We start from the raw sequence: 14843 nt of genomic DNA on the forward strand, positions 1-14843 counted from the left end.
TAGATAGAGAAAGAGAGAAAGAAAGAAAGACATATAGATGACAGATAAATAGATAGATGGATAGATAGATATAGATAGATAGATATAGATAGATAGATAGATAGATAGATAGATGATAGATTATAGATGATGATAGATAGATAGATAGATAGATAGATAGATGATAGACAGACAGACAGACAGATAGATAGATAGATATTCTGTATTTCCATAGGCAGAGTAAAACAAAGACAAAGTAAAGCTTAGACTACGCATAAAAGAATCAAATCCCTATCGTTCAGCATATGAAAAAGTGCCAGTAGGTGATAAATAGAAAAAACCCGATAGTTATTAAAAGTGATCACCTTCCATGTACAAAATACAGTGTTTGTGTATAACTGTATATGTATATATATGGATATATATGGTTATACACTTGCATGCCTTTCCTGTGTATCTCTTGAATTGATACAAAAAAAAAAGAACTTGGCGCAGAGTCAATTAGAAATTCCTTAGCGTGCGTCAGCGGCGAATATTCGCTGTGCGATAGTTGTGTCTCTCCCTCATGTTGTGAGCTCATAGAATAAACAGTAGCCCGTTTCCTACCGCTCGGCCTGTGATTGGCTGGGGGAGGCTCTCTGGGATGTGCCAGCCGCTTTATATGGAAGGGGAGAGCGCTGTCCGGGGATCAGAGCGCACAGTGAGCTGTTGGGCGCAGCTAAGGGCTCCGTATTCTATTCCTACCAACTAGGCGCTATTAGCCCCACTACCAGCAGCAGCAAGGAGCGGACTCACCTCACCAGAGGAGCAGAGAGAGAATAAGGACAAGAGTAAGAGGAGATGCTTTCTTCCCATTGCTATCCCAGTGCTGCTGCTCTTGCTGTATGGACTAACTCATCCATGTACCATAGGGGTGCCTCCAGCCTGTACCTGTGGATGTATTACACTTCTTTCTGCTTATCTAATTCATTAGTGCATGAGCTTATTACATGGGGCTGAGGACCATGGCATATGTGATTCTGGCTTAGTGCATGATGCTTTTACCTGTATTAGGGAGTTAGCCCTTGGCTTTAAAATTGTTGGGTTTAAACTTTTCTGCAATGTTAATTCTTATAGTAAGTTTATAGAATTTACCATTCAGATTGCCTTAGTATATGACTGTAAGACTTGTGGCTAATTCATACCCATTACTGGCAGCTGATGGTCTTTGTGTCATTTTAAATCCACTTGTGATAGTATAACGCCATCCCCTGGCGCAGCTGGAGGTGCCTGGCACTGTATGTGTTAATTATATTGGTTTAGCGCTGTCCCTGATTACAAGCAAGGTGTTTGGATTTGCTTTTTTGCCTTACTGAGGTGCTGTTGCTGATATTTTGGAATTATTGTTTGAATAACAGGTGATGAGGTTCCCTTTCTGTTTAATTTAATATACAGGGAGAGGTGGTTGTGTGGTTTGAAATTGCTTGTCTGCTTGCCCCCCAGCTATAGATCTCCCTTTCTGTGCCATCCCTGTGGAATGTAAATGAGTGGTTATTACAAGCCACACCAAGAGCTTTATGAAACTTGTCATAAAGGAATGCTCACTATGCTTATTAATGTTACAACGCCAGTGCAATTCTCTTACTTTCCATGAGCATGATGAAAAGCTAATGTATAGATGCAATTACAGACAACGCAAGTTGGTATGTAGGTGTAATTAAAGGTGGAATTCGAGACCAAGGGGCCCCTAGCAATGCCAGAAGGCTGGGGGTCCAAATGCAAACCTTGACCTGTTGTTGAACTATAACTCCCAGCATCCACCGGCAAACCTTCAGAAGTCGTAGATCAACAACTAGGTGTAATTAGTACTGTGTATTTACAGACAGGTCTATTATTGGTGCTTTGAATAGATATATACCACTCACTGTGTTATTGAAAAGGTTAAATGCTATTGTGTGTGACCAGAGATATGCAATATGTGGGGCCCTAGCTACTGTTGAACTGCACCTCCCTGAGGGTTTGCCTAAACTGTTAAGTAGATACCTGGTTTGATGGTAGTGGATATATATTTATAGGTGTCCACCTTAAATTGTTTCAGAAGTAACTGAAGTTCTCCATCATGGGGATGATGAAGGGCATTTTCCTACTGTTGATGTTGGCCGTGCCTCAAACATATCAAGCAGCAGGTAAGAAGGAATAAACTGATATAACGCTTATATTATATATTATATTCTCTTTAAGTAATCACTGTCCTACAATTTGTATGTGTAGAAACTCAGAGTAAATGTAGAGATGGGGCTTTGTACGAAGAGGTGGGAATCATTACTTGTGTCCAGTCTGTAGGTGCAAATTGTCCCTTCATCTAAATTGCACTAAAACATCCACATCTGTGTCACTTTCCCCTATTTAAACACATATATTAGGCCAACTAGAAATCATGCCACTGACTCTCACTGTATATTGTATGAGAGAACCTCCTGGTTCTCCAGGGCTTGATTGTTACATAAAGTCTAAAGAACTTGTTCTGGCTGCTTCTGGGGGTAAATTTTGTATCAAACTTAGATATTCTGCATATGTTTCCATTTCAGAATCTGGGAATGATGATAACAGTGTATTTGATCTGTTTGAGTTAACGGGATACAACCGCAAAACTGGTTCTCGTAAGCCTGAAGGACTCCATTTAGTAAAGGGACCTGACCCTTCAAGCCCAGCTTATAGAATTGAAGATGCTGACTTGATCCCACCACTGCCAGAAGTCAAATTTCAAGATTTGCTGGATGCAATACGTGCTGATAGGGGGTTCATTTTGTTGGCGACTCTGCGTCAAGCAAAGAAAAGTCGAGGGGCACTTCTGTCTGTGGAGAGAAAAGATGGCGCAGGGCACATCTTCAGTCTGATCTCCAATGGCCGGGCTGGAACCCTAGATTTAAGTTTAAGTGGAGAAAGGAAGCAGCAGGTGGTGTCTGTAGAAGATGCTCTCCTAGCTACTGGCCACTGGAAGAACATCACCCTCTTTGTACAAGATGACCGCGCACAGCTCTATGTAGGATGTGACAAGATGGAAAATGCTGAGCTAGATGTGCCAATACAGAAAATATTTACTGAGGACCTGGCAAGCAAAGCTCATCTTCGAGTAGCAAAGGGAGGAGTAAAGGACAACTTTCAGGTGAGTAGGGCCAAGTAAACCTGAGACTCCTTTTAAGTGAAAAGATATTGAGAAGTGGTCTTTGGCTGAGCAGGCATGATTGATGATTCTTGTGATGTGTATCACGAAAAAGAATGGTAACAGAATTATATGTCTAGCAGAATGAGGGCTAATCCCTCATGTTTTGTAAAAATCAGTAAGTTTTCTTTGAATAGGTGTAGCAGAGTGGCTCTTAATCAAAGTAACCCAATTAGCAAAGGGGATCTAAATGGTTTCTTTCTCTTGCCAGGGAGTCCTTCAGAATGTACGCTTTGTGTTTGGAACCACATTGGAAGCTATTCTGAGAAACAAAGGCTGCTCAAGCAGTAAGTTGAACTCATTCCGTGAAAGTGCTTCTGTGACTTTCTAGCAGATATGTACAAAGCTAAACCCTACAGGTGGCACTCAAGTGAGATACAGCAGTCAGGAAAGCCTCTTATTTCTATCAATTAAAAGGAGGTTTACAGAAGATTCTCTATTGGGGAATCTGTCATATTAATAGATCTAGGAACCTGCTTCAATGCTATTACTGTACTTTCTATTTAACAATTTTCTCTAGTGATACTAACCGGCACCTGTTATCTTTCAAGGAGTTGCAGCAATAATTGGGTGCAACAGGAGATCAATGCATAGGCTGAGGGCAACACTGATAAAACATTAAGTACATATAACCAGTTTTTTGCTGTAGATGTAAGTAAGATCTCAGCCTTTTTACACTTCAATCATGCATCATAAAAAGATGCCAGATATACATCAATAGTGAGGAATTCATGGATAATGCCCAGTAACACAGTAAGGAACTGGCAATAAACAAGGGTTTTATCATTAAACACATTCATTTCAAATAAAAGGTTGAAATAATTTCTTGTCATTCCAGTGACAAACTCAGTCATCACTTTGGACAACCCAGTGAACGGCTCAAGCCCAGCCATCCGAACGAATTACATTGGCCACAAAACAAAGGACCTGCATGCTGTGTGTGGCATTTCCTGCGATGATCTGTCCAAACTGTTTGCAGAAATGAAAGGCTTACGGACGCTGGTCACATCTCTCCAGGACCAAGTCACCAAAGAGGTAAGGAAACTTTCCCAGGAAAACTGTTCTGCAAATAGGCTGAAGAGCCAGATGAACATTATTGACTGAAGCCAATTTCTTCTTTTATTTCTCCCTTTAGACGGAGAGGAATGAACTTATTGCTCAGCGAGTAACAATGACGCCAGGTGCTTGTCTCCACAATGGAGTCTTGCATAAGAACAGAGATGAGTGGACCGTTGACAGCTGCACTGAATGCACATGTCAGGTAATATTAATAATAATACCATAAAAATACCATTTATGCGTCTTTTCAGTTGGGCGATTGTATGGGAATAGATAGTGATAGGGTTGTTTCCTCGGCTCCATATGGATCCTGACTGTGGATACTTATTGTTTATGTCAGAATGACCACGTAGCCATACTGGCAGACTAATAAATCATCTGCAGGCTGTTACATTGTTCTTCAGCCAGCTATGATCTGAAAAGACCCCAGTAATAATTCTTTCCATCATGATGTTGTTATGAAAGAAATAACGGGGCTGATCTTGCTGTAACTTGTGCTCTCCAGTGAATGGGGCAAAATACACAGCAGAGAATTTCCATTGAAAACATCTCAATACATTAAGTAGAAATTGTTTCCATACATGACAGAAATTGAATAGAAAAATAGAGTGTCAAAGCTGTTTTATTTTGATAGTAACGTTTCAATTTCTCTTATAGAACTCAGCTACCATATGCCGTAAGGTATCTTGCCCTCTGATGCCCTGTACCAATGCCACCATTCCAGATGGGGAATGCTGTCCCAGATGTTGGCGTAAGTATATGACTTGACAGCTTTACTTCAATGTTCTTTTTACGACCCCATCAACTTGTCTACATTCTCACATATAATCATTTCTATTGGCTGGAATGTTTATACAGTGATGCATCTGACTTTCTTAGTTCCATAGTAACTTCAGCCTCACCCCGTTATCCCAATTTATTTTACACACCCTTCTATTTGTATTTATATTCTGGGGCGGGGGGGTGTTGTTGAGTTTTTAAATGGTGTATCTGCTGCCTTAGGCAAAACATCTCATTTTCAAATGGTGTAATGACAAATATGCAGATATTAATCTTGTAAGTGCCGGACAAGTTCATTCAAGAAGGAGATCATAAAAAAGCTCTCATGAAAGTAGGACAGCTGCAAGTAAAAAAAAACCTGCTCAGTCCTGCATTTCTCAAGCTTTTAGGTAGCTGGCATGTTTGGAACTCTTAGTAGATCTTCCTCTTCTAGAGCCAAAATGACTGATGCTATTACATACAAATTGGAAACTGATATTGTTTTGACTCCTTATCTACTGTTCATCTTTTTTAATCAACCATTTGACTAATTCAAGATAGAATCTGATAAATGCAATTGCTGTATAAACTGCCCTGCGCTTGAAAAATATACTGGTTTAAAGGAAACCTGGGAACTAAATGAAGATATTCTAGAACCGCTAGAATTCTTTTTCCTTCTAAAAAATATTTTGCCTTCTTAGATGACATAGCATTTATTTATTAAGGGTTTTGTGAGCATACATGCGTTCCACTGATTAACAATTCCTATTCTTTGTGTTATTTCCAGCAAGCGACTCAGCTGATGATGATTGGTCTCCATGGTCAGATTGGACACCTTGCTCTGTGACATGTGGTCATGGCATCCAGCAGAGAGGACGTTCTTGCGACAGCCTTAATAACCGCTGCGAAGGTTCTTCTGTACAGACACGATCTTGCCATATCCAGGAATGTGACAAGAGATGTGAGTATAAGTACTTAATCCTTAACTTAATACAAACTTGTTGCTTGGTATGGAAGAGTCTGGTCAAATGGCTCCCCATCAAGCAATTGAGTGTCCTTACATATGTCAGGCTTGGAGAAAACGTAAGCTCATGATTCTCTTTTTTCATGTTTAGTTAAGCAAGATGGTGGATGGAGCCACTGGTCACCTTGGTCATCATGCTCAGTTACCTGCGGAAGTGGTCAAATCACCAGAATCCGTCTCTGCAACTCCCCTGTTCCTCAGCTGAATGGAAAGCCATGCGAAGGGGAAGGAAGGGAGAACAAGCCATGTCAGAAAGACCCATGCCCAAGTAATTTGCTTGCTTTGCTTTATGATAACTATTGTGAGTTCTATATGAGAAGGAATGATCTCAGCAGAGTAATTGCTCCACCAACTCATGGTTCAGATCAGATTTTTATAGGGAGCAAACAAAGATTTATTATGTCAGATCCTTAACCGATGAGGAATCCTTATGAGGAAATTTTGCTGAAGGTCACTGAGGGACACAAAGCACTTCTCCCATAGAACTTTCATTGTTTAAAGCATGAATGCTTGATTATTTCAAATAATTTCATCTTGCAACTGCAAGAAGAACAGTTGCTTAATGCATGCTCCTCGTGTTTTTTTTCCAGTTAATGGTCAGTGGGGTCCTTGGTCACTGTGGGACACATGCACTGTTACTTGCGGTGGTGGAATGATGAAGAGGGAGCGTCTCTGCAATAACCCCAAACCTCAGTATGGGGGTAAAGAGTGTATTGGAGATCCTACTGATTCTCAGATCTGCAACAAACAGGACTGTCCCATAGGTGAGTTCCTGTCAAAGCCTAGTTTAGTTTAATGAATTGCTGCTTGATTAGCCTTTGGCAGCCAACTTACATTTAGACTTTTTATATTCTTTTAGATGGATGTCTCTCTAACCCTTGCTTTGCTGGAGTCAAATGCACCAGCTTCATTGATGGATCTTGGAAATGTGGTTCCTGCCCACCAGGGTACAGAGGAAACGGAATAACATGCAAAGATATTGATGAGGTAACACTCACTTGCTCTCTTCTCTTTTATGACTTACATGGCTGTTTTTGTGCACATACCTTTGGAAGAAGGTCTCTTCCAAAGGTACATTTCTTTTTAACATATTGTTACAACGGGGAATCAAGAGTGTTGTCTTGTCTCCTTAGTGCAAAGAGGTGCCTGATGCCTGCTTCAGCCTGAATGGAGTTCATAGATGTGAGAATACAGAACCAGGATATAATTGTCTCCCATGCCCTCCTCGGTTCACAGGAACTCAGCCATTTGGCAAAGGCATTGATGAAGCTAAAGCCAATAAGCAGGTAAGCCTTGGTGATTCTACGACTGTTGCTTTGCAGATACTAGCATCCTCTGAGATGGTATTGGTGATATGATTAGTCAAATATAGCCATGTTAATTGATGTAAAGGTATTTAATCCCTAATGTTCTTGTGTATTTTTAGGTTTGCAAGCCTCGCAACCCATGCGCCGATGGTACCCACGACTGTCACAGGAACGCCAGATGTATCTACCTTGGACACTACAGCGACCCCATGTACCGCTGTGAGTGCAAACCTGGATACGCAGGAAATGGAATCATTTGTGGTGAAGACACAGATTTGGATGGCTGGCCAAACGAGAACCTCACATGTGTTGCTAATGCTACCTATCACTGCATGAAAGTAAGTGGCTTCAAAAACTGAAATGCTTTTTGTTTGTATATATGATAGAATGTATTTCATATCATTTTCTCATGTATCTGGATGAGCTCCTCAAACATTTATAAAACATATTGTAGTAATTGACTCTGGGAAGCTAAAGTTGGCTGCACGCTTAAGTAAATTACATGGGAAGAAGTGATATGTACATGTAAAACAGCTTCCCTCAGCCAAAATGAGAGGGCAAATAACTAAAACAGACAGATGTGCCTTGCTGCACTTATTATAATTATTAATTCAGTCTGGAGGCTCTTAACCAGTAGTACTAATATAAACCACCTTGTTTTCATTATTTCAGGATAACTGCCCCAACCTCCCCAACTCAGGCCAGGAAGACTATGATAAGGATGGAATGGGAGATGCCTGCGATAAAGACGATGACAATGATGGAATCCTAGATGACAGGGTAAGAATACAAAGACTAGATTCATGTTTTCACCAGCCAAGGATTTCTCTGCTTTTGGCAAAGTCCAACAGCGCAGCAGGAAAGTAAACACTACTGCTCTTCCTCACAGAAAGTATCAGGTCATTGTGAAATTTGACTAGTAAATTGTGAAATCTCTTGGCCGGGTCAAAACTAAAAAGTGTTTTGGTAAAGCTGGACTTTGAAAGTGAAATTGACCTCTGCCTTCTTACCCGCGGAGAGCTGCCAGCAGGAGATCACAAGCTACAGCGAGCATTTGTTAGCTTCCTCCAGCTCCTTGCTCAGATTCTAGCGTCTAACTGAAATTTTTAGGCTGGCCCTACTAAACCAATGAAGCCTTATACCTGGCTAAAAATACTACCAACATTTAAACAATGAAGACCCTTTTATAACATGAATGTGCAGTGAGATAGACAGATACATATATCGATACACTGGGCAGGCCGGCAGCTGAGCCTGAACTACATGTTCCTTTCTATTGCAGGACAACTGTCAGTTTGTGTATAACCCAGCACAGTATGACTATGATCGTGATGACGTGGGAGACCGGTGTGACAACTGCCCTTACAACCACAACCCAGACCAGGCTGACACAGACCGCAATGGAGAAGGAGATGCCTGTGCTGTGGACATTGATGGAGATGGTAGGTCTTTTATCCCTAGAGATCAGTATTGAATATGACTAATGCAACCCCCTAAATAAAATATTAGAAAAGTGCCAGTGTTCCCTAGTTTCAAAACTTCTGTCCCATAGCCAGCTTGGGTTGCAGTTATAAATAATTCTTGATTAGGTGACACTACTTGGGTTAAGCTAAATCATTTTTATTCCTCTTTATTCCTCTTTCTAGGGATCCTAAACGAGAGGGATAACTGCCCCTATGTGTACAATGTCGACCAGAGAGACACAGATAAGGATGGTGTTGGAGACCAATGTGATAACTGCCCACTGGAACACAATCCAGAACAGGTAAGAGCACCTTCCCTTGTACCCAGCTATGCATGTAATCTAAAGCTTAAGATATTATCCAAGAAACGTGGGCACTGCGCCAGTTTCCTAAAACCTCTGCGTGGGCAACTCAAGTACAACGGATTAGTCACTTATTAGATTCCTTGTTGGAGTTTATAGAATACTTGGCCCCCTACTAAGAGGTTGAGGTTCAAATTGTTTCATTTGGATAAAGGTTCCATCTTGATAAACAACTATATAGACTAGTTTTGTTTTCTAAATATATATTTTTAATTAAATTAATAAATGATGCTTATTAATATGACTTAACCTAACATTCAGCTATGGCTTCATCCCATCATTATTATAGTCTGGCAAGGATCTGACTTTTTTGGGGGAGGGGCAGTTGTTGAAAATCATCCAGAGTTTCATTGGTTGGAGGTATTCATTCTCCTTACATTTGCACAGTGCTGAGAGGGGGTATTCTATTTCACCGACAGGCTGATATGTAACTAACACCTCATTCATGCCATCAAGGATTAGCTACTTTTTTCAGGAAAAATCCCTTAGTCCTACTTTACTGCCCTGGTTTTAAGTAGAACATTTGTAGACATTCCTAAGCACTGATCAGGTTTCGGCTCTCACTCCGTGTGGGTTTAATGATTGGCCACAATGTCAAAATCATTAAATGACTTAACCCCCTCTAGCAGTGCAGTAAAAAAGAAACAAGAATGATATCAGCTTTAATGCGCACAAAGGAGAATGTCTATGGCCATTGGCCAGTTATGTTAATGACTACATGAGGAAGCGGTGATAAAAAAACTTGGAATCTGTTGCTTTTAATAACCAAAGTTATAAAGCACCTCCATGGACCATGCCCATAAAACTTCTCTTGACCTCTTGATGCCATACTGATATTCTTGTGTAGTGTGTTCTACATGCTTGTAGTATGCCCGTGACTAATACTTCCACCTTTCTCTTTCTAGACTGACTCTGATTCTGACCTCATTGGCGATAAGTGTGACAACAACCAAGATATAGATGAGGATGGGCATCAAAATAACCTAGATAACTGCCCCTACATCCCCAATGCCAACCAAGCAGATCATGATAAGGATGGCAAGGGTGATGCATGTGACCATGATGATGACAATGATGGTGTTCCTGATGACAAAGATAACTGCCGATTGGTCCCTAACCCAGACCAAACAGATTCTAATGGTAAGACAATATTACTAATTATGTGGTTTAATTACCATGAGTAAAAAATGCTACTGGGAATTCAACTTCGCTAATGTGTAACTGGTTTGTGGTTTTGCTGTAAAATAATGGTAATAAACAGTGTTTTAGCTTTATTATGGACAGCTAGTTGATTACATCATGGACACTTCCTTACATCACAGATCATTTCTAAGTTACATCATTAAGTCGTCTGCTGACTATAAAGTTTTATTTTATTGCTTAGTCTAGACCTATTGAATATTTCTTGTACAAGCCTAAACTTTCTTTTCTTTTGGTCTTAGGTGATGGCCGTGGAGATGCTTGCCAATATGACTTTGATGATGATAACATACCCGATGCAGAAGATGTTTGCCCAGAGAATGTGGAAATCAGCACTACTGACTTCCGTAAATTCCAGATGGTGCCTTTGGATCCCAAAGGGACATCACAGATTGATCCTAACTGGGTGGTGAGACACCAAGGCAAAGAATTGGTTCAGACTGTTAACTGTGATCCTGGAATTGCAGTTGGTAAGTAGAAACAGAGAGCACTTAGTCACTATACTGACTGCATAGAGAAACTCTGTAGGATGTTCAAGATGGCAATGGTTTGTGATGTTGTTTCTTGCTTTACCTTAAGGTTTTGACGAGTTCAGTGCTGTTGACTTCAGTGGCACATTTTTCATCAACACCGAGAGAGATGACGATTATGCCGGCTTTGTGTTTGGATACCAATCCAGCAGCAGGTTTTACGTAGTCATGTGGAAGCAAATCACTCAGACATACTGGGACACAACTCCCACTGTAGCTCAGGGCTACTCTGGCCTCTCAATCAAGGTTGTGAACTCTACCAGCGGACCAGGGGAGCACCTACGAAATGCACTGTGGCACACAGGAAACACCCCTGGGCAGGTAATTACTTCTAATTACTTTCTAATGACTTTGTAATCTACTCCTGTCATATCAGATAGGAATAAATATCCACTTGTTTGTGGGCTGTAGTCTAGTTAAGTGAAACCCAGGACGTTCTTTATCAAATTATGCAAAACAACCACATAAACGGAGAGATAAGGTTATTGCCAAATGACAGCTGATTCATTCATCCAGTATATACTGTAATAGTGATGTTCCTTCTTGTGCCTCTGGTATAAATCTGTTTTTTTTCCTTTAGGTTCGCACCTTGTGGCATGATCCTCACCAGATCGGCTGGAAAGATTTTACAGCTTACAGATGGCACCTGACCCACAGACCAAAGACCGGTTTCATTAGGTAAGATCATCTTTCCTTCATTGTTGGGAGAGACTGATGCAGAATTAGGGATATCTATTCTAATGTCTTTTGGATCTTGTTGAAGGAAGGCTAGTCCAGCCTTCTGGTTAGGAACTGAATGATAAAAATATAAAAGATTATATTATTCTGAAAAACAGGTATAATTGCAGCTAACAAGGCAATTTCTGCCCTATATGATGCTCTTGTGCATCCCCTATGTGTTAGCGGACAGAAATAAAGACGTATGGCTGGCAGTGTGGACCTGACAAGCTCAGAGTTATAAAATACATTGCTTGATCAATAAGAATTGCTTAGTAGCAAAGAGGGTCATTTGACCTCACTCATCTTTTCATTACAGAGTCGTCATGTATGAAGGCAAGAAAGTTATGGCTGACTCAGGACCAATCTATGATAAAACATATGCTGGAGGAAGATTAGGATTATTCGTCTTCTCACAAGAGATGGTCTTCTTTTCTGATCTCAAATACGAGTGCAGAGGTGAGTGGTTTCAAAGAAAAACCTTGTGACACTACTACCATAGTCATTTCAGTCTATAAACCTGTATTGGGGTGTGTAATTCTGCACACAACTGGCCAGTTTCTTTTAAATGGATAAATGTTACTTGTGTTTTCCAAAAGTTATAACAAAGGCAAGCAAAAGAATTCACAACAAAGCAATTTTCCCCATATTACTTCAACATATATATCTTTCTAAACTTTTAGCTCATCTGTGCCAATTCAAATAAGCATCCAGAATCTTTACATCCAAGACAGTATCATGATTATGTAAGAAAAAGTCTATAGCCAACTGCCCAATAGCAAAATTTAGCACGTTTCCATTTAATGGTTAAAAAAAAAAAAACAACTACATCTAAAAAAAAATGTTGGCAGATTTTAAACTTGTCCTGTTTCCATTTCTTCCAGACTCTTAATCCAGAAGTTCTTCATTCCATGAATGTTAAGAAGATATAGTCGCACCTTCAGATATGTACCATCCTTTGGACCATTTCTTCCATTTTTTTTTAACCTTTTTGTTTTTTTTTTAATTCTCTTTTTTGGAACAAATGATCCATTCCAGAAATGTGTAATTAAAGACAGACTTAAGTAAACGGAGGAATATTTTCTCAATGGAAAACCTTTGGCGAGAAAAGATCTGCCACCGAAGAGCAACCACATAGACTTTTTTTTTTTCCATGGAAAGATTATGGAAGATTACGCAGGAAAAAGAATAGAATGGTTTAGAAAAGTAACTTTCTGGAATCCTTAGATATCAGAAGCACAAGACAATGACGCTTCTCCTATAGAACTGAAAGCTCGATATTTTATCAATATGGCTATTTTTTATTGCTAATGACAAGACATGCAATATTAAGAAACAACTTAAACTGCTTTTGAGGAACATCTTTTTGCTGTTGGAGTGGACCTGGAATCTCCAGAGTACTATGAATGTGTAGTCTGTAGATGTAGCTCCCGCTGGCTTAAGACAGATTTCTGTATCCCTGATATGGATAAACGATGTGTGTTGGGTTATAGATATTACTGCCTAGAAAAGAGTATTGAATGTAGCATGTGTGTGTGTGTGTTTGCGTGCGTGGGTGAGAGAGAACAGTCCAGATAACCAGAATATTTGACCATGTTTGTTCAAATGAAAGATGCACTTGTTCCCGGCTTAAGCAAAAAAAAAAAGCGCTCGGTATATTGGAAACTAGCATATACAATGCAGTAATTAGCACTTGCCTGGGACCTTGTGCTGTTAAGGGTTAGAAAGGCACAAAAACAGGAAAAGGAACAGTTACAGGTCAGGTAGGAATAATTCAGTTGCAGGAGACAATTAGAAAAGCAGAAAATGTATATGTATTTATATTTGTACATGAGACGCAGGAATATTGGGTCATTCTGCTGTGCGGTTTGGAAACAGACGCTTACGGTTCAGGCATGGGCTAGGGATAGATTTTTTACTGAAGGCGAGACAGCCAAGTTGCGTGTTGATCTTTCTAAAGAACCAGTGGGAGAGCAAGGAAAGAAGGGTGGATAGCCGAGTGTACAGCAGCCTGGCTGTACTTACAGTGTAAATGGGAACCATATGTCTTCCAATAGCCGCACAAGACCCTAATTACATTACGGCAGGTAAGCAGCTTCTCTCTGCAATTACAAAAGCAACCAGCAACCTTAAACCTTTCGCATACAAATATTACCTCATTGTGTGACTGAGAAACAAAAGAAAAAAAAAAGGATGTCTTTGATTTCAAGAGGAAAAACAGAAAAAATTGGACAGATATTTAAAAAGCATTTTTAAAAAAAAATCTACTGTAGTGTTAATCAGCGCTGTAAATAGTTACATTGACTGTCTATCCCCAGGAAAGTATTTTAAACTTTTTTTATGTAATAAAAATATTGTGATATTTTTTCTATATTTGTATTATTAATTTTGTCGCTTCCGTTTGTATAAATGTTTTTTTTTTTATTATTTTTGTATTGCTGTTTAGTGTCTTGGGTATTTTGTAGATATGCTATTTAAATAATTTATCAGGAACGGCTTCCTGTTGTGCTCTTGCTCCTGTCTGTATAAAATGTTTTGCACTTGAAAGAGCTTTGCAAATATCTGCCCCAGATTTTTTTTTTTTTTTTAATATCCGTGTATACTTTTAAATTTTTTTTTTTTTACAGAAAGAGAAACCTTTTTTTGTAAACATTTCAACTTTTCTAAGAAAAATAAACAGATGTAAATTGTACAGCAAAATGTTGTTACATGTAAAATATAAAATAAACTATTAAAAACATTCGATTTTTTTTGGTGTTTATTTTGGCATACGTGCCTGGTTGTAGCACAGAGGATGATGGGAGTTGTGGTTTAGCAACAGCAGCAGATGAAAGCCCCAAGTTCCAGTGAGTAATATAAGGTGCAAAACTTGCTGCTGGTCTTTTCACCTATAGCAACCAATCAGCAAGTAGCATTTATTGGCCAGAAAACATTTTATTGGTTGCTATGGGGTTACTGCACATGGATAAGCTTTGTGCCTTTTATGCCTTTATTTTCGGCGCCTTTACGACTTTTCGGAAATTATCGCGACTTTTTCGTTACCAATACGATTTGCGCGAAAAAACGCGAGTTTTTCGTAGCCATTCCGAAAGTTGCGATTTTTTCGTAGCATTAAAACTTGCGCAAAAAGTTGCGATTTTTTCGTAGTGTTAAAACTTGCGCAAAACGTCGCGCCTTTTAAGTTTTAACGCTACGAAAAAAGCGCAACTTTTCGCCGGAAAAATCGCAAAAAAAACCAAAA

General features: G+C 39.6%; 1 protein-coding gene across 1 annotated transcript; it reads left to right on the top strand.

The window, feature by feature from the left end:
• The first annotated feature begins 650 nt into the window (after positions 1-650).
• On the top strand, positions 651-14342 carry thbs1 (thrombospondin 1). Its single transcript, XM_002937199.4, has 22 exons — positions 651-809; positions 2057-2144; positions 2547-3124; positions 3393-3468; positions 4020-4216; positions 4317-4442; positions 4898-4991; positions 5787-5960; positions 6115-6291; positions 6614-6787; positions 6883-7010; positions 7157-7309; positions 7450-7668; positions 8003-8110; positions 8613-8772; positions 8977-9095; positions 10061-10295; positions 10598-10825; positions 10935-11206; positions 11466-11563; positions 11922-12061; positions 12487-14342. Exons 2-22 carry the CDS (start codon positions 2078-2080, stop codon positions 12492-12494), a joined length of 3531 nt encoding a protein of 1176 aa, XP_002937245.1. The 5' UTR covers positions 651-809; positions 2057-2077; the 3' UTR covers positions 12495-14342.
• Positions 14343-14843: the final 501 nt, after the last annotated feature.

This window comes from Xenopus tropicalis, chromosome 8 (genome assembly GCF_000004195.4).
Source record: "Xenopus tropicalis strain Nigerian chromosome 8, UCB_Xtro_10.0, whole genome shotgun sequence".
NCBI lineage: Eukaryota > Metazoa > Chordata > Amphibia > Anura > Pipidae > Xenopus > Xenopus tropicalis.